At 32.6% G+C, this 20,226-nt stretch overlaps 3 protein-coding genes and 2 pseudogenes across 7 annotated transcripts; 3 read left to right on the forward strand and 2 right to left on the reverse strand.

The window, feature by feature from the left end:
- Positions 1–252: 252 nt before the first annotated feature.
- Positions 253–1,357, reverse strand: LOC111279324 (uncharacterized). Its single transcript, XM_022866345.2, has 3 exons — positions 739–1,357; positions 536–630; positions 253–422 (listed from the first exon to the last, which is right to left on the reverse strand). The coding sequence occupies exons 1-3, from the start codon at positions 1,262–1,264 to the stop codon at positions 375–377; spliced, it is 669 nt and encodes a 222-aa protein (XP_022722080.2). The 5' UTR covers positions 1,265–1,357; the 3' UTR covers positions 253–374.
- A 4,880-nt stretch (positions 1,358–6,237) lies between these two features.
- On the forward strand, positions 6,238–8,570 carry LOC111279667 (E3 ubiquitin-protein ligase MIEL1-like; annotated as a pseudogene). The gene is made up of 6 exons (XR_016334685.1): positions 6,238–6,534; positions 6,623–6,710; positions 6,848–6,904; positions 6,995–7,027; positions 7,898–7,939; positions 8,031–8,570. The product of XR_016334685.1 is annotated as an E3 ubiquitin-protein ligase MIEL1-like (transcript).
- A 420-nt stretch (positions 8,571–8,990) lies between these two features.
- On the forward strand, positions 8,991–11,660 carry LOC111279268 (putative 4-hydroxy-4-methyl-2-oxoglutarate aldolase 3). Of its 3 annotated transcripts, none has more exons than XM_022866252.2 (3): positions 8,991–9,340; positions 9,434–9,541; positions 10,940–11,660. In XM_022866252.2, the coding sequence occupies exons 1-3, from the start codon at positions 9,184–9,186 to the stop codon at positions 11,458–11,460; spliced, it is 786 nt and encodes a 261-aa protein (XP_022721987.2). In that variant the 5' UTR covers positions 8,991–9,183; the 3' UTR covers positions 11,461–11,660. The 3 variants fall into 3 exon arrangements, with proteins under 3 accessions (XP_022721987.2, XP_022721990.1, XP_022721989.2); XM_022866255.2 differs by having other exon boundaries at positions 11,003–11,660; XM_022866254.2 differs by having other exon boundaries at positions 8,992–9,340; positions 10,952–11,660.
- Positions 11,661–12,033: 373 nt separating this feature from the next.
- On the forward strand, positions 12,034–16,181 carry LOC111280170 (uncharacterized; annotated as a pseudogene). Its single transcript, XR_016334688.1, has 11 exons — positions 12,034–12,470; positions 12,636–12,743; positions 12,832–12,986; positions 13,082–13,175; positions 13,384–13,454; positions 13,538–13,644; positions 14,217–14,338; positions 14,669–14,757; positions 14,876–14,935; positions 15,509–15,613; positions 15,746–16,181. The product of XR_016334688.1 is annotated as an uncharacterized LOC111280170 (transcript).
- A 1,202-nt stretch (positions 16,182–17,383) lies between these two features.
- LOC111280148 (CASP-like protein 1E1) lies at positions 17,384–19,131 on the reverse strand. Its single transcript, XM_022867332.2, has 2 exons — positions 18,773–19,131; positions 17,384–17,929 (listed from the first exon to the last, which is right to left on the reverse strand). The coding sequence occupies exons 1-2, from the start codon at positions 19,015–19,017 to the stop codon at positions 17,587–17,589; spliced, it is 588 nt and encodes a 195-aa protein (XP_022723067.2). The 5' UTR covers positions 19,018–19,131; the 3' UTR covers positions 17,384–17,586.
- Positions 19,132–20,226: the final 1,095 nt, after the last annotated feature.

A 20,226-nucleotide genomic window follows, 5' to 3' on the forward strand; every position in this document is an offset into this window, starting at 1 on the left:
GCATGATTTATCTTCTTTAGACCCGAAAAGAAGACCGAACAATTGAAAACAGTTTTATTCCATGTTAGAATTAGTTATGGCAATAAACTGACCAATTATGATCAAAGCTTAACTTTGTTGTTTGGAGATCATTATAATTTCACGGCTTAAAGCATTTTTAGTTCCAAATCTTGAATTTCTTCAAATTCTAATGGCAATATCCACATTCCAAGAAAAAGTCAGCATGGAAGATCAATGAGTATTATAGTTTTCATAGCTTAAAAGCATTACACATGTTTCTCTCAGCAGGGTTTCGAGGAGGATTATGATATTAATACATGAAACTGAAGTGTAGTAACAGTCTGATAAATACAGATAAGACTGCTTAGAAAGTTTCATTCTGTCTTCAAATCCAGGGCAGGTGAACCGGCTGGCTTTTCTTCCTGCACCACAGAAAAGAAAAAAAAAATTGAGTGCTTCCAATTTTCTTTTCTGCAGTAATATCAAACTTGTAATAATTTAACTAGGAACCAGAACTGGTTTTAACCATTAATACCTCTTTCTGAACTGGGGTTGAAGTTTTAGCTTTTGTAGTTTCTGCTGTTTCTGTTTCTTTTACCATCTTCGCTTCCTTCACAGTTTCAGGTTCTCCTGAACATACATTAAGATATCAAATTAATCAGGTAATGGACAAGAATTACTGCCATTGAAGCAAGCATCATTAACAAGTAAATGGCATTCTTAGTTAATGTCACAGACCATTTCCAGTTTCTTCTTTTGTCTCCTCCACATTTTCCTTTTTAGTTTCTACTTTTGTCTCTTGAGCCGATTCTTTTTCATCCAGAGTTTCTTCTTTTGTCTCTTTGGGCAGTTTTTTAGCCTCCAAAGCATCTGCCGGTTTCACATTCTCATCAGACAGGCTCTCTTTCCCAGCCTCTTCTGGTGGAGAGTGATACTCAGATCTTCCAGAAATTCCCTTAGAAGCAACACCTTCAATAGGTTTCTCATTCTCTTTTGCAACCCCACTTGTCTTCTCCTTATCGTTCTCTCCATTTTCTTCTTTCTTCAATTCTGTACTTTCAGCCACAGCCCTGGAAATGTCTGCAGCAGAGTCCTGATTGATATTCTTGCATTCCTCTTTCACCAATGAGCTTGTGTTGCTATCAAGTTCGGTTGTTTCTTTAATGGCTTCTGAAGTACTTTTCCCCCTCTTAGATCCTGCTCTTGAATTCTTCCGGCTGATGGTGTTTCCGGTTGCGACATGTTTGGATTCACCACAGCCCATTTCTGTAGATTCTGAGTGCAGAGAGGAGGATTGCACTGCCCCTTTTAATCTGCAGAGAGGCTTGGAAATGGGAAAATTCTTATTCTGGTTTCTGTTGGAGCCATAGCTTGCATGGGTGTAATTTGATGCCTACAGTTTTAGCTATAATAAAAAACCGTTTTTTTTTTCCGTTGATTTTCTGAGGCTGAGATTAGCCTATTTGGCAAATCATCAATAGAACAAAGCGTATTTTTAGAATTGCAAAATAGTAGTAGTCCAGCAAGGTTTTACATTGGCATGCAATGGTGGTTATTAGCTGGATTTAAACCATATGGAAAATGGAAGGAAATCAACAGCTTAACTAATTAACCAAATTCAACAAGGTTTTAAGATGTTTTTGGGTGAGAAGGCCGTAGCCAGGGATAGTAGAAGAGATTATAGGGTGTTGGTTTTGAATCTCAAGCTTAATGGATCCGTCTCTTAATGATGGTTGTATGAATCTGAGTTAAATCTCGGATTCAAATTTTTAAGAAAATTATTCGGTTATATTATTTATTTTACATTTAAATTATTCAACCGGATAGGATTATCACAAAACAATGTGTGACATGGTTGGAACTACATAAGATAACAATGTTTCTTGGTTCAGATCCTGTAAACTGTTTTTCATCCACTGTTTTTTGGCTAAAGATGGTAGGCTAGCAGGAAAGAGGAAAAGGGGTAATGATAAAAATTTTATTAATCTAATGATTAAAATTCATAAGTCATAACTACATTAGATTAATAAGTTTTCCATTATCATTTTTTTTATCCTTCCTATCAAGCAAAACTTCAAAAACCTGAAAAGTTCTTTTGCCATTGAGAGTAATAACATGTGCAAATGAAAATATTTTATGAAACAGTAACTTTACTTCAAGGCACTAGGAGAATCAACAAACCGATTTGTGAAGTGATTTTAACATCATTCATTGTCATGCAATGGGGGGGATATTAGCTGGATTTAAACCATATGGAAACATGTAAGGAAATCAAAGGCTTAACTAATTAACAAAATTCAACAAGGTTTTGAGATTTTTTTGGTACAAAGGAGCTGTAGCCGGGATAGTAGAAGAGATTACAAGGTGTTGGATTTTGAATCTTAAATTTATTGGATCCATTTTTTAATGGTGATTGAATGAATCAATTGGGTTAAATCTTAAATTCAAATTATTTTTTAAAATTATTCAATTATACTATTTGTTTTACATTTAAATTATTCAATCGGTTAAGATTATTATAAATCAATGAATGTCATGTTTGGAACTGCTTAAAATAATTATGTTTCGTACGCACAAGTTAAAGTCTCGTAAACTGTTATTAATCAACTATTTTTTTGGTTAAAGATAGGTGGTTAGTAAGATGGATGGAAATTTTGTTAATTTAATGATTAAAATTCATAATTACTTTTTCACTTTGTAACTTAATAGGTTTTCTATTCTCATCCATTTTCCTCCTTCCTATTACGCAATTCTTAAAAAACCGAACAAGTTCTTTTGCCAACCTCAACTTTTGCCATTGACAATAATAAGATATGCACATGGAAACATTTTATGAAACAGTAACTTCATTTCAAGGCAATAGGAGAATCAACAAACCGGTTTATGAACTGATTTTAACCTCATAATTCAAGACCCCTTGGTCTGAACCTAAAATTTGGTTGCTTTTCTTGATCAAAAAGGCAAAGATCCAAAACCAAGTTGCAGATCCTTTTTCTTCATTGGCTGATAATCACACGAGCATTCAATGAATGAAACTTTGCTTGAAAACTTGTTTAACATATACTAACATCCATAGTCAGATTCAAAAGCTAATACTGGTAAATTTTGCCTGACTGGTGTATATATATGAGCCATAAGAGAAAAAATAACATGAATTTAACCCTCTGGATTCGATCCTTAAACCTCAATCACTACATTCAGAAGCTGTGCAATCGATTAGAAGTCTCACATACAAACAATGATAATTGTCGCTCTTATCAATTGTGTAATTTGATTCACTTGTGGTGAAGTCTCTCTTATGGTAATTTGTATATTCCCGTTGTAGAAAGCATCGGTAATTCATCAAGTCGTATTTTACACGTAAATTAAATATTATAATTTATATTAATATAAAAAATATTTTTTATTTTTATTAAATTCATATATGATTTATATATTTTTGTATTATTTATATATTATATTATCGTATTTTAAATTTATTGGATTTACGTGTAACCCCAATACCTAGCAGATCTAATCATAAAATCATTCAAAGGAATATCAAGAGAAGTGCAAGTTGAGCTTTGTTTTTATCTCAAGCTCTTTCAGGATCCAATTCACATGGCACTGCACACTATGCACAGAACTCCAGAACTTGCTCTTTTTTTTTAAAGAGTTTAAAAGCAAAAAATCAAATTCACCTCCTAGTTAGAAAAATGTACAAAGGGATTATTCGTTGGGAATATTGACTCAAATCATATAAAAGATTTGTTTGAGATTTGTTAAAGATTTGTCATATATTGCTTGATGGACAAGAGGACTTGCAAAAGAAGAATTTCAAAAGAAAGAAGATTCTTAATAGGTAAGTTTGATTTGCAAGAGAAAAATTCTAAAAGGAAAGGAATTCTTAATAGGCAAGTTTGACTTACAGGAGAAGAATTCTAAGAAGAGAGGGATTCTTAATGGGCAAGTTTGTATGGTTATAATTATGTGAAGTCTCTACAGGGTTAGATATGAGAAAAAGATGTAAGAGAGTTGTAGGGTTTTATGGGATAGACACCCTATAAGAGTATTGGGGCTCTATGGGTGTGTATGTTTGTTTGTGAGTGGACTAGAGGAGACTAAGAGGGTCCACATAGGTATGATGTATGAGAGCATATGGGTATGTGTTTGGTTATGTTGAAAGAGTGCACAAGAGTTTGGGTTTGTGTTTGTTTGGGTAGAGAATACTTCATAGGACTAGAGGAGATTGAGAGTGTCTTATGAGTATTGATTGTTGAGTGAGGTTGATGATTTGATGCATGTTTGTAATTCTCTACAACTAGTGGATCTTGTTTCTCATCCGTGGATGTAGGTCAGTTAGACCGAACCCCGTTAAATTGTTGTCTCTTGTGTGTTTGATTTATTATTTGATTTTGCTTTCGCTGGTGTGATTGGATTGGAGGCTTTTAGCCCAACAAATGGTATCAGAGCTGTGGTGATCCTCAACAAGTGGTATCAGACCTGAAAGTTCGAAACGTGAGAAGAGTTGAAGATTCAAGATGTGAAAAGAGTCGATAGTTCGAGACATGGGAATAGTTGACAGTTTGAGATATGAGAAAAGAAAGAGTTTGAGTTCGAGTTCGAGTTTTGAAGATTGAAGATTGGTTTGTATGAAGCGTGAAGACACAAGAGAAGAGAAGATAATTGTAAGACTTTCATTGCAGGTGGAGCCAAGCATGTCTAACATGAAGACAGATGATTGATGAAATTTGAGTCAAGGTGGAGATTGTTGGGAATATTGACTCAAATCCCATAAGAGATTTGTTTGAGATTTGTTAAAGATTTGTCAGATATTGCTTGATGGACAAGAAGACTTGCAAAAGAAGAATTCCAAAAGAAAGAAGATTCTTAATAGGTAAGTTTGATTTGCAAGAGAAGAATTCTAAAAGGAAAGGAATTCTTAATAGGCAAGTTTGACTTACAGGAGAAGAATTCTAAGAGGAGAGGGATTCTTAATGGGCAAGTTTGTATGGTTATAAATATGTGAAGTCTCTACATGGTTAGGTATGAGAAAAAGATGTAAGAGAGTTGTAGGGTTTTATGGGATAGACACCCCATAAGAGTATTGGGGCTCTATGGGTGTGTATGTTTGTTTGTGAGTGGACTAGAGGAGACTAAGAGGGTCCACATAGGTATGATGTATGGGAGCATATGGGTATGTGTTTGGTTATTATGTTGAAAGAGTGCACAAGAGTTTGGGTTTGTGTTTGTTTGGGTAGAGAATACTTCATAGGACTAGAAGAGATTGAGAGTGTTTTATGAGTATTGATTGTTGAGTGAGGTTGATGATTTGATGTATGTTTGTAATTCTCTACAATTAGTAGATCTTATTTCTCATCCGTGGATGTAGGTCAGTTGGACCGAACCACGTTAAATTGTTGTCTCTTGTGTGTTTGATTTATTGTTTGATTTTACTTCCGCTGGTGTGATTGGATTAGAGGCTTTTAGCCTAACAATAAGGACACCTCCAGATCTGATATTGTAACATCATCCAAAATTATACATCAAGATAAAGAATTTTTGTACTTTTATTGAAAAATATATATCCCTTCACGTACTACACATATGGATACTGTTTTCAATTTCTTATATTAAGTGTTAATGAACAATGAGTTGAAGCCATTAACAGATCCCTGTTAATAAAGGGTAGGTGCTAGAGATTAAGTTAGAAAAACAAACCCCTCCAAAGCAAACCAATGTCTGTCTTTATCCATCAAGCTTGACTACGATATTGTCTGAGCAGGGCATAATTCTTGTTAGTTGTTGTTCTTGTTGTGTGAACATGCGTAATATCAACCATGAACACTAAACGATGAATTAATTAAATTTTATTTTATTTTTTATTTTTTTAATAATCAATAATAGTAGAACTAAGAAATGTCAATTTTATAGGAAGACGGTAACCATTAATTTTTTACATTATTTCTATTAAGAATTTCAGTGAGTAAAAATAACAATTGAACTCATATAATTATTATCTATAAATGTATTAAGATCTTTCATTACATAATTATATGTTTCTAGAAAATAAAATTTTATTTTAAAACAAAATCATAATTGTACAATTGGATTCTTATGTGTTGAACATGTATGTTAAAAAGCCAACAAAGAAAAGTTACAGACTGAAACATGATTCGCTGGGATTGCGGCCCGTGGACCCTTTTCTCATAGTCACCACTCTCCACCACCAACCTTATCCTCTCTCTTCCCAGATACATATTATTGTTTCCGTTACCAAATTATTGCCTTTTAATGTAAGATATTATATTGTAATACATAAAAAAATATAAATGAGTGGCCTTTTCTCCAAGACAGGACATTTTCGATTTTTCCTCTTTTGAGGATTACGACAAACCAACAAATCCATCTTCCCAAATCAGGAAAGTCCTCCTCTTTCTGGGATTTCTCTCAAAAACCGGAAAAAAAAAGCCCCAAATCTTTTTATCCAATACTGATGGCGATGGAAGTCTCTTCAGCCAATGAACGCCTCCATTTTGGGAAGATGGGATATGGGTATCTCTTCTTTCTTCTTATTATTCCTTCCCTTATTCTCTTTTGGCTTCTTTTCCATCTATGATATCTTTTTTTTGGATTTTTTTAGATGTCAACATTATAGGAGGAGGTGTAAGATTCGCGCTCCACGTTGCAACGAGGTTTTCTCGTGTCACCAATGCCATAGCGAGGCTGCGGTATTTTTTTACTATTTTTTTTCATTCCCTTGTTTTTTTCTCTGTTTTATCTTAAAAAGTTTCCAGTTTTCTCACTCTTTATGCAATTTCTTGATCTGGGTATTTATGGTTTTGGCTATACTAATTGGTCTGTCCAGAGCATGTTAAGTAACCCCTTTGACAGACACGAGCTTGTTCGACAGGATGTCAAACAAGTAAGACATTGAACATCCTGTCTTGTCAATTCAGTGTTTTTTCTTAGTTAATCATGATAACGATATGTCTTTTTTCCATTTTTTTTTAAGGTTATCTGCACGGTTTGTGACACAGAGCAGCCGGTATGTGTGCTTCAGATTTTTAACTTTTTAGATACAAATAGACCTTTTGTTTTGTTCACGTGTTCTCTTATTGCCTCAATTTTGATGTTGTGTTATGTTTGTCTAGGTTGCTCAACTTTGTTGAAATTGTGGTGTCTATATGGGAGAATATTTCTGTGAAATATGCAAGTTCTTTGATGATGATGTAAGCAATAAGAGAATGAATAGGTGTTTGATCCTTGTTTGCACTTGTCTACTGTTTCTTGCTTTTCCTTGATGTTTACCTTTTGATTACATGGGATGTAGACCGAGAAAGGGCAGTTTCATTGTCATGATTGTGGAATCTGCAGGTTAGTTGCCAAGTTTATGTATGGGTATGACTAGGGATGTACACTAGTCAAGTCACTCATCATCTATTCAAGTTCGATAAAAAATAAAAAAGCTCAAGTTTGAGCTATTTAAGTAATAAATGAAGTTGAGTTCAAATAGTTTAATATCTTATTTGAATGATTTGTGACTTTAATCAAACTTAATCAAATTTATATTTGATAGTATATCAATTTAATTCGATTTGATTATACTTGTAAAAATGATTATTGATTTTTTTTATTATTTAAATGCAAGTGGTGGGATCTAATTGAATGATTCGTTTGCATAAATAAATAGAGTATTCAACAAATAATTTATAAATATATTCAAATTTTATTCGTTTATTAAATTTAACAAACGATCACAAATAATATTTTATGATTTGATAATTAAGAAAAATAAATCATGAATATTATCAAAATTCGTTCATGTTTAATTTGCTTACACCCTTACATTCGAGGTTTTTTTTTTTTTTTTTTTCAAGCCGATTCATAGTACAATAATCATTTTGTTTGTTGTCAGATCGAAGCAACTGTAATGCCTGAGGATTACCGGTACAAGAAGGTGCTTTGTTCTGAATTCCTGTTCATGTCTGAAAAACCTGTTGCTGTACATGAGTGTTGTCCATCTGAATTGATTTTACAATTGAATGCAGGTTTGGATCCTATGTAATGACTGCAATGACACAACAGAAGTTTACTTCCACATAATAGGACAGATGTAGTCATTGTAAATCGTATGATACCCGCACAATTGCCCCTCCAGTGCGCCTTCGATGACTAGATCATGATCGAGGAACCTACCCAGTGAGGTCAATGCATCTTTGATTGCATTTCCAATCATTTTAATGTGGTTTTCATTGGATTGATTATGTATCAGCTATTATGATTCAAATGACTGTAGCGTTTTCATGTCTTTCTCATAAACTTCTCTCGGCTTGTTCTTCTCCCATTTTGGAGTTCAAAAGAAAACTGTGTGAATGGTTCTTCGGTTGACGTGTACGAGAATAAAAGACAATTTTTTTTATTGAGAACAGTGATTATCGGTGAAATATTAAATTTTTATACGTAATTTTTTAATAAAATAAAATATAAATATATAAATTATAATATATAATTTTTATATAAAATATGATATAAATATAAAAATTAATAATATTTTATAGAATATAAATATATAAATTATTATATATATCATCAATGTGCGTTAGATTTTTTAAAATTTTAAAATTTTAAAATATTTAAAAATTATAAAATTATAAAATTTAATTTAAATCCAAATTAAATTTTCATAAGATTCGATGTGAATAGATTTATGAGATCGGTTCGGTTTATTAATATTTTTAATTTAATTTATTTGTTTTTTTATATATTATTTTAATATAATTTTTAATATATTTAAATATAAAATAATTATTTTATTCCATAAAATTAATAAAAATATATAATTTAATTTAATTTTTTTATATTTTAATTCAAATTTAATATATATTTAATATTTAAATTTAATTAGAATCATTCAAAAAAAATTTTGATATAAATTAAGCATTACAATTTCGAATTAATTTTTAATCTATATATATATATATTATCCCTACGAGCCAGTAGCTCCGCAGGAGTACCAAGGACCGCCACTCTACGGAACCAAACCTTCCTCCGTCCCCTAAAACGCAATTATCAGCCATCGGTCATCACCTGAGAGACAAAAAGGCAACAACGAACTTTCCTCTCTAAAACCCACCGAGTCAACCCGCTCCGTGATCTGACTCAGCTCTTAGTCGGTCCCCCAATTCAAAAAGGAAAAAAAAAATGCGCGTCCTTCCGAACGCTGGCAAACTCGCTATGGTTTTAGGAACACGAACAATTCTCCTTGATTCCAAGCACCGATTCCTACCCTCTTTGACTCAATTAAACTCATCTTCTCTCTGTTCTCTTCAATCCCAACTCCACACCGACGCTTCCTCAGGTTCCTTTATTTTCATTTCTTTTCTTTGAATAATTTTTGTTAAATTTCAAAGTTAAGCCATTTTGTATGAATAATTTTTGTTGAATTTCATAGGGATATGTAGAGGTAGTTATTGTCAAATGTCACAGCATCCGGTTCATTCGGTGATGTCAAAGACATGTTTTTCCACGAAAGCAGGAACCTCCAATGGCAATTCGACCGGTACTTGATTTTCTCCATCTTAGTTTTAGTCCTTACGTTAGTTATTTGTTAATTTCATGCAATGGAATTCAATAAAAACATGTCTTTGCTGCCCAAAATTTGATAATTTTCAATGAATTCGTCGTGCTGTTGTACTTATAATATGGTGGACTATTGTATATGTTGCAGAGATCTTTACCAACCTACCATAGTGTCCGCTTTGTCCCTAAGATCTCACAGTTTATCTCACAAAAAGGGTCTCCCAAGTTTTGATTTGAGTCTTAAATTATGTATCATGGTAGATCCTCAGAATATCCAGTCATGGGATCGGGATCTCACGTACACTCCTTGAGGGTATCTAGCATAGGAAGGAAGACTAAAGTCTGAGGTTTAATGTATGGACACTATTTTCAAACTGGTTTCATTGGTGAAATAACCATTGTTTGCAGCTTGTTTCTAGGACCAGACTTTGTCTGGATGCAGCGGGGTGTCTGATTACTAAAACTCACAGAATCTTGATGATATGCTTTACCTCATTCATAAGTGTAATTTTGTTTTTGGTTGAAGATTTGCTTGGAGTGTAATGTCTTTGTGGCCTGTCTACTGCTTTAATAATGTAAATTAACCATTCCTTTTTTTTTTTTTTTAAATTCTCTATTGGATTTGAGCTTGATGTTATGGTACGTATTTGTCCACAATGTTAGGTCGGAACCATTCATTTCCCAGTAAAAATCTGGCTCATGGCATTAATATTATGGAGGTGGGGTGAATTGATACCATTCTAGGCCCTTTAGTTCTAGGATTGCTTAGTATTTCAAGCAACAATAGTTGCAGATTTGCAGTAGACATCTGGATCCAACATAAAGCATATATATGGGATCAACAATACCAATGACAGCCACCACTGTACTATTTGCATATATAGACTAAACTCCAGGGCTGTTTGTTTTTTATTGGTGCTTAAAAACCAACTGCTCTGATATCTGGAGTACAGTTTTCTGGTAATTGCTTCAGTAGGGTGGCTTAGCTATTCTTTATAGGTGAAAGGGAAGAAAGATTGGTGGCTATGGGGCAATTATGGAGAGGATCCGACAATTAAGTTTTGGAAGCTTTATCTTTTTTCTTATTTGGTTCATGATGAATCAGAACATCATAAAGGAATTTACAGGATGTGCTCCACTTGTGTAGTTAATTTATGTACTTACTATTTATGATTCTTGTTTGCGTGCTATTTTTATTGAATGCTTGTTTTAGCCTGCAAACAAGCTGGAAATGCTGTTAAATATATGTTTAACAAAAATGTAAAAGTGCAGAAAAATCTAGCTGTCTAGCTGAGTTTCTTCTTGTGCAGTTGTTATTTATGTTAACATCTTCATGTTTTTTTCTTTTTGGCCAGAAATCTTTCTTATTGTTGGATAGCTGTCCCTGCAGGAAGACTTACGGCTGCCATTGCCACTACTGACGCTTGTGATTCAAATGCAGCACTTTTGGCAAGTGGTGACCTGCGTGCTCTAGATCCAATCTTCAAGATCTATGGCCAGCGTCGTGCATTCTCAGGGCCTATTATAACCGTTAAGGTGTTTGAGGACAATGTGTTGGTCAGGCAGCTTCTTGAAAGCAGAGGTGAAGGCAGAGTTCTGGTTATAGATGGCGGAGGAAGCACAAGATGTGCTTTGGTTGGAGGGAATTTGGCAGAGTCAGCTCACAACATGGGGTGGGCTGGTATTGTTGTGAATGGCTGTATTAGAGATGTGGATGAGATTAATGCCTGTGATATTGGAGTGCGAGCGCTGGGTTCGAATCCCTTGAAATCAAACAAAAAGGGTGTTGGTGACAAGCATGTTCCGGTTCACATTGCCGGAACCTTGATTCATTACGGGGAATGGCTGTATGCCGATAGCGATGGCATTCTTATCTCAAAAACGGAACTCTCTATCTAAAGCAGTAGTTATGGAGCCGGAGGCCAGAGCCAATAGGGGGACTGAGTTCTTAGTCACTGGTATCATCCTAATTCCCAGAAGGGTGGGTTATTAAGTTGGATGTGATCGTTGTTGTTTAATCATATTTCAGCTTTGGCATACAAATAAAAGTTGTATTGTTGAATATGCAAGGTTAATTGAAGTTTGAATTCTTAGGTAAATTTCAATTTTCAAGTTTCCCCGTCAGCATAAAAATGAAAATATACATATATATATATACACGTGTGTGTGTGCACGTGTGTGCATGTGTCATGCCTTAGGCGGGTGTACCAAATGCAAAGATTAGGTTGGAGCCCGTGACACGCGCATATGATATGTTTCATGTGGTATATAAAATAAATACATGATAATGATAAATTTTTAAAATGATATTGATATTTTGATAAATTAAACAACAGAACATGAAAAACAAAATTTCTTTGAAATTAAACGAAAAAATTACTGAAATTCAAGACTATTAATGATTCATACTTGAATTTTGCTTGCATTTTATTTTCGTTATAATAATTACAAATAAATAAAAATTAAATTGGAAGTTGGAATGGGATTTATTTCATTTGGATAAAAAAAAGAACTCAAAAAAAGTCAACAGGTCCATAGAAGAACCATAGACCGCCACTCCATTGAAGTTAATCCTTCCTTCCCCTAAACCCCCTTGTCCTTTTATTCTGGTCGAATCTTCCGTCTAAAACCCTGATCAGCCACTTCCTGAGAAATACAAAAGAATCCAAAGAGTTTTCGACTCTAAAACCCGACGAGTTAATCCCCTTCGTTACCTAACTCAGTTCTCAATCCCTAACTTAAAAAAAAAAAAATGCAAGTCGTTTCGAATGCTCGCAATCTCGCCAGGGTTTTGGGAAACCAGACGATTCTTTTTAATTCAAATCACCGTTTCCTCTCCTCTTTGACTCAAAACAACTCATCTCCTCTCTCTTCTCTTCAATGCCAACTCCACATCGATGCTTCCTCAGGTACCGTCAAAATTTCGGTTTTTATTTATTTATTTATTTTTAACTTTTGTTTTAGTTACTTCTTGTTTGGTTACCGAGAAACATTGAGAAATGAAAATTCCATAGTTCTCACAGATGAAGAATAAAAAAAAATCGATTTTGTATTTTTTTAAAAAAATTTGATAGTGATGTGTCGAGGCAGTTATTTTTCAATGCCACAGCATCCGATTTATTCGATGATGTCAAGAACATGTTTTTCTACGGAAGCAGGAACCGCGAAAAGCAATCCAACTGGTAATCGATTTGCTTGATCTCAGTTTAGTTTCAAATTGTCTTCAAACCTTTCTTTTTTTAAATGTTTGGTTTGCGTTGTTGATTAAAGAGGCCGTCAAGGAACTCTACGATAACATGCTTCAATCTGTAAATGTTAGAAGGACAATGTCTCCGAATGCTTCGCTATGGTCAATGATTGTAAACTGCAAAAATCATGATGATATTAAGCTTCTGTTCGATGTTCTGTAGAATCTCCGAAGATTTGTGAGTTCCTTATCTTTGCTGCCTGCCTTGTTTTTTGGTAGTTTTATTTGCAACTTTGGTTGTTTATGGATGTACTCTCTGGCTTTTGGTTGCTGCGATTATCGAACCTATGGATTCATTCCAATTTTAATTGCGATCTCTGCCAAGAAGTTACCAGGGCATGTGCTCATGTGGGGGCCATTGATTTTGGCATGCCTTAGTGTTCCTCAAAAATAAAGTAGTTGGTTCTTCCTGCTATTTGATTTTTTGTAGACCCTGAACAATTTTCTGTAGTTTGACTGCTAGTCTTTAATACTTGGTTTGTAGAACTTTGTAGCTTATTTAAAATATTAGCAACTACCATATGATGTTTCTAATATGACTATATGAATATGATTTAGCTTGAATGATTATGCAGGAAAGAAGGCTTTGTGGCAGCACAATGTGTATGGATTGGCTCCTAGTGTTGCGTCTGCACATCATTTATTGGTATAATTGACTCTCTATCAAATTGTTCAATTTTCATTTGGGTTTTGTATTTTTTGTACATTTAATTTAATGTTGGAATGCAGTCGTATGCTAAGGTTCATAACGATGCTAAACCGATGGTGGAGGTAATGCAACTTTTGATAAGGAATAACTTACCATTGCAAGCTGGCACTGCAGATATCGTTTTCAGGTGAATTGGTGTTTTGTTATGACACATGTTTCTCTTTTGCATTTACTAAATGCCCTAACAATTCGTTTCTCAACAACAATTATTTTTTCTTTTCCCAATAAAATTTGAGGTCAATGTGAAAAAAATTGACTGGACATGAAACGCTTATTTTCTTTAAATGTATATAACTCTATTCAAGTTTGTTCCTTGTCCAAGTTCCTGGGCAAGCACACTCATGGACATTCAAATCTGAGATGCTTAATGTGATGTATTTGTATATGATTTTGCATTATTGGATAAATTTATTCTTTAAATGAACAAGCTTTATATCACGAGCTTTCTAAAATATCGGTCTTTTATTCCATTAACTGCCCCAAACTTCTGTGTTACAAACTTAGTCATTGATCTATAGAGTGTCCTTTTTTTTGGGGTGGGGGGGGGTAGGGAATGGTATTATAAAGCTGTTTAATTGCAAAGAAACTAGAAACTTATTAGCATATATGTTCTCCTATCTGGTGTTACAAAGATTCTTGTATTATTTTCATGCTTCCTTTAAGTTGATTTAGTATTTTATTTGGATTAAACATTTGCAGCATTTGTTACAATACAAATAATTGGGAGTTGATCTCTAAGTACTCAAAGAGGTTTATCAAGGCTGGAGAAAAACTATGACAGACTACATTTGACACATGGATGGAATTTGCTGTCCAAAGAGGTCTCTAATCTCTTGGTTAATAGTTCCTATCTTCTGTATCTCTTCAGATTTTATGTGATTAGGCGATGGTGGTTGATAAGAGTATATTCCAGTTTGTGACCTACAAAGCTACTGAAATATACTTTTTTGATAGTCTTTAGCCTTGAATATCTACCCTTCTGTTTTCCATCTTTTTGTGTGCGGCTGCTATGGGGTCTGAAAATTAGGGGGCACTGAGAAAGAGGGAGAGGGAGAGGGAGAGAGAGATGAAGCTTGCTCTGGATTAATGAGTTACTTCTAGAATATATCTTTTCTCGTACTTGGGATTAATCTATCATTTCTTTTTTAGAGGAGACACTGAGTCACTATGGAATATTGAGAAACTGAGATCTGAGAAAATGAAGCAGCACACTCTCACCACGGGTTTTGCATGTGCCAAGGTAATTTTCATTCTATGCCTGGGTATGAAAATTGATTTCAATAAATAAGAGAATAATATGATTGTCCTGTTTAGTTTCTGTTCATTTGGTTTATTTTTAATTATTTATGTATTTGTAGGGTTTACTATTAGAACGTAAGGCAGAGGATGCTGCAGCTCTTATTCAAGTCCTTAATCAGGTAAATCAGGTGTCATATTACTTTGTGCCTTATTATGTTTTGAAATTTAGGTTATCCTTCTCCTATTGAGTCTCCACCCTTCTTGAGCATGCTGAGAAAGGGGAAATAGAATAAAATGGAATTAAAATAAAAAAGAAGATACATGTACAAAATGATTAATATTGAGTTAGTCTCTTAAGGAAAGTATCAAAATTTTATGCCTCCTACGTACTGAAGTATCAAAATTTTGTGCTTTAATTTACTCCTAATTTTTCCCATAGAAATGGTCATGAGAAATCCAGATTCCGGATATTTATTACAATTTATGGGGTGATGCTGATCATATCGAGTAATACACTAGGAGGGAGGGGAAGTTTTCTTACCTTGTCTCATTGAGTTGTGAGTTGATTTATTTTGAACTTACAGTTCTGATGGTATCAGCATCATCTTGATATTCAGCTTTTCATTGCTTAAGTGGAGTAAATAAGAAAACTACTAGTTTTTGCTATTTCAAACATATTTTTATGTGCCTTTGAATGCTTTTTGATTCTATAATGTCTGTGAGATTAAACTTTTACTCTTATGGAATGCCAGACTCTATCAGATACAAAGAAGCCTGGTAGATTGGTTGAAGTTGAGAAGCTGGTAAATGAGTGGCCTTTAGAAGTTATTAAGAATAAAAAAGACGAGGATAGGAAGGTATACCATTTTAATTCTTTATCTTTCCCCAAAAAGGGAAAAAAAAAAAAAAAAACCTTGTCATTTCTTTCGGTAGAGTGTGTATCCTAGAATCTAAGCTAACTGTTATCCTTCATTTAATCAATTTGTCAGTTATCGGCTGCTTCTTTGAAATCCGATATCTCTGTCATGGTTGCTAGTCTACTAAACATGGGCTTCGCGGGGAGTGTAAATTTGGAAGATCTAACCAAAAAAGTTTTATCGTAGGGCAAGGAAGATCAGACATGAAAGCTGAAGCTATATTGACACTTTGTGTCGACAGAGCTGAAACTATTTTTGACATTTCAGAGGTTGTTGCCACAAAGTGAGATTTCATTCATGATCACTGGCTTCACACTCCACTGCTAGAGTGCTTGCTAGCTGCACTTAGTTGTAATCAAATTTTGTCAATTAATCTTTTGAGATTCGTTAATTTCTTATTAATGATTGAATCCCGAATAAGTCAACGTTGTGGAGACAGAGATATTGATTGAGGAATTCCTGTTTGAATATATTCTGATGGATCTTCCCTTCTGCTACTTTTGATTCAGATGAATTCTTCATCTCTTCCAAACCTTTTTTTTTTTTTTAATTTTTTTGTTCTAGAGACTGGATATATGCATTGGTTTCACCAACAATATTTCCTATGTAGCCTAAATGCAAAAAAAGTCAAAATGTGCCATAAGGTCATGTAGTTTTTGATTTTTAGAAATTTAGTCATTCTAGAATTATTCAAAAGAATTTAGTTTTTATAGTATTATTTTTTAAAGATTTCAGTTCAATAGTTAATAATGCATAAGGATTAAATTTTTTTAAAAATAATACTATAAAAATTAGATTTCTTGAAGATAATATTATAAGGATTACATTTTTTAAAATAATATTATAATAATTAAATTCTTAAAAATCAAAGAATACAGAAAAAAAAAAGTAAAAGCTCAATATTATAGTTCTGGTTGATCAAAAAAAAAAAAAAAAGAAGAAAAACCCATCATTCTTGGCAAACAGATCTTCAACATATGAAATGAAAAAGTCATTGAAACTTAAGGTTTTTATGAAAAAAACAAACTAGGAAAATGGCTTGAAAGATCAAGAACAAGGAGATGGCAACCGGTTTTAAAAAGAAGACGTGATCTTTATATTGTTGAGTCATTAGAACCTGAAACAAACAGCTTCCTGAACTAAAATGAGCAGCATTAATTTCAAATACTATGGACATCAAGTAATCAACAAGCAAAGGATTAATCCATTAAAAATCCGAAATTTAATTCAATTCATGAAATCACTCTTAAAATTTGGTATCCAACGAATTTGAAATTCGAATTTCAAAACTTATAATTCATTTTCTTATTTTAGGTTGCGGTCTCTTATACCTTAAAAATGTTAATCAAACATGAACAAAACAAAAGGCATCGAATATGACTGTGGGGAAGAGATTACCATAGACAGAAGAAGATCATATGTCTCGGCAATCTTCTCCCTCCTATCTCTTTCCTTCTTAAAGCTCTCAGTCACTTCATTAGCTTCTTTTTGGCCTGCCAGGTTTCCAACAGCTGGAACCCTTTGCTCAACAATTGCTGCAGCCTCTTCCATTAATGATGAAAATTGTGATAATGGAGCTATCATTTTGTCACTATAACCTTCCATAACACCAAATAACATCTCATTTATTTCACTCCCTTCCTCTTCTTTCTTTTTCGTCTTTTGTTGATGTTCCATGTTCTTTTTCTATGAAGAAATTATGATGAAAAATGAGAATAAAATCCATCCAAAGTAGAACAAAGCATATAATAATACAATGGTATTGGAGTCGGCTTCAAAGTTGAAAGTTTCAAGTTCGAACTCTAGCCATACCCCAAAAAAAGTCCCAAATTCTTATAACAATAATAATTAATAATATAAATAACAAATGAGAACAGGTTTTTTCACATAAAACATTAATTCATTTTTAATTTCTACTTTGCATATCTCTTATGGGTGGTGAGAGCAGCGAGGGCTGCCAAAGCCATAAAGCCAAGTGAACCAACAAGAGACAGAACGAGGGAAACGGCAGCGTGGTCACAGAATTTGTCAAAAACATTGCAAACTTTGTTCCATCGAACGTGGGAGTTCCCTTTGTAGGCCATGAGACCAATGGCCATGGCAGCTCCATTGCCAGAAAATAGCAACCCCACCATCACCAGATCGAGGACAATGATAATTTGGGCCAATCCCATCTTTCCATTTCGGGTTCCCAATACAATGGGCATAGAAATTGCAGCATATGAGCATGCTATGATATTTGACACCATGAAGTACCTATCAATAACAAATTGTAACATTTAAATACGAGAAAATATTACAAACGATGAAACAAAATACGTCTTTAAAAAGAGGATCTCCTTTAGTTTTAAAATTTGTTTTCGTTTATCATTTTCACTTTTATTGTAAATCTGATTATTAAAATAAATATAATTAATTTTGCTACCCTTATTTTCTAATCTTTTAAAAGATAGAAAATTTTATATAATTTAATTATTTTTACCTCATAAAATTAGAATATAAGAATTTTCAAACCAGTTATTTACTTTATTCACCATTCATATTTATTAAAGTGAAAATGACAAAAGAATTCCACTACAAAGGGGTCATGCATGTTCTTAACTTCCAAGTCCCCACCTTCATAAATATTCAAGGACTTTTCACAAGTAGTTGGAATGGTGGGAGCCTGAGAAAAATATTGTAAATTGAAATATTTATTAGATTTAGCAATTAGTATAAAAATATCTTGTAAAATATTAATAATTTATATATTTATGTTATTTTTATACAAAAATTATATATCATAAATTCATAATTCGTGTTAACAAAAAAATATATATAATATATTTTTTATTTGTTAAATCAATATATGCTTTTAATTTAAAAAAAAAAAAAACATAGTAAATCTTGTTATAGTTGTTGGTGAAAAAAAAATTAAAAGAAGATAGACCAAGGAGTGTAGAAGTTATAATTTTGGAATGTAAAAGTAAAACAACTATATCTTTAATTGTGAGATAGACATGTTTAAAGAAGTCAGATTCAAGATCTAAAGTTTGTTAATAACTTGACCTCAAATTTTACTTTGGACTTCATTTCTCTTCCAATGATCTAATCACTTACACATAGGCAGACAAGTATTGCCACTTAGCTTGGGCTGCAACATTGATAGGAGGCAAAGTTGGTGTGATCTGAATTGGAACGACCTTAGTCTGCTTATTCACCCCAAGAACTATGGCAGCTGCAAGTGTTAGCAGCATTGCCAAAACCCTAAGAACCAAGTCACATTTACTCACTGTTCTTGACATGCCTGTAGCCCCTTTGCTCCCATCAACAGTACTCACCTTGTTATAGCTTTGGCTCTCCATTTTTACAACAACTATTGTATATATATATGGTTCAAGAAAACCTGTCTCAACTCTCAATTTCCCTGGAAAGAAAGAATGTAAAGACACTTAAGGGAGAATAGAGCTGTGACAATGTTGAGAAGAGAGAAATGCTTTAAATAGAGAGAAAAAAAGTGGGTAGCATTAATAACAGCCAACAATTTTTTTTTTTTTTAGTTTGAAACAATGTTTAAAAAAATCGGAAAAGATTGCGTGAAGTATTATAGGTGAAGTTTGTGAAATTTTTTATTAAAAATGAATAAATAAAAATTAAAATTGATAGGTTAAAATATTTTATTTTATAAATCAAATGTATAAAATTTTAATAAATTTTGATATATTTATTAAATAAATATTTTTAGTAAAAATATTAAAATATTAACATAATTTTTATCATTAAATAAGTATTAATCAAATTTGAATTATAAATAATTTTTTTATATATCATTGATCTTCATAATAAACTTTATTAATCTATCGATTTAAATTTTTTATTAAATTTTTATTTATTCATTTATAATAAAACAATTTTATGAATCTTACTTATGAAACTTCACGTAAGTTTTGTCAAAAGAAAAAAAAAAAACTTAGATATCAAATTTGATTTTGGAAAGTTACTGTGCTGAAATTAAGTTTGGTTAAAAAAAAAAAAGTTTGCTGGTTGTTGTTTTTAATATTTTTTTTTAAAATATAAGAAAGTATCAAATTTTAATAAACATATTTTTACATGATAATTCTGAAATTGTTTTGAAAGTATACAATCAGAGTTTGAGAAACTTCTAAAACATTTTTTACACTTATTTTTTGAGTTAATTAGTGGTAATTTTTAGATAAACATGAATATTTTCATTAATCTTATATACTTGCCCTTCAACGAAAGATGAGTTTCCCAATTAATAGGAGGGTAGATGAGACCTAAAAATGTAATTTAATTATAATTATAATCACAAAATCTTAATTCATATTAAATAAATAAAATTATTTTAAACATTTTAATTTAATTTTTTTTAATAAATTTATAATTTAATGATCGTGCTTTAAAAAAGTCAAAATTTTATAATAATCCTCACAAAATCTATAAATCAAAACTCTTATATATCGATTGCAAAAAAAGATAAAATCCGTCAATATTTTGAACAAAAAATCCATCAATATTGAAGTTGTGTGTGGTTTAAATTTTATTGTTAGTCA

This window comes from Durio zibethinus, chromosome 27 (genome assembly GCF_047325235.1).
Source record: "Durio zibethinus cultivar Kanyao isolate XHJ-2024 chromosome 27, ASM4732523v1, whole genome shotgun sequence".
NCBI lineage: Eukaryota > Viridiplantae > Streptophyta > Magnoliopsida > Malvales > Malvaceae > Durio > Durio zibethinus.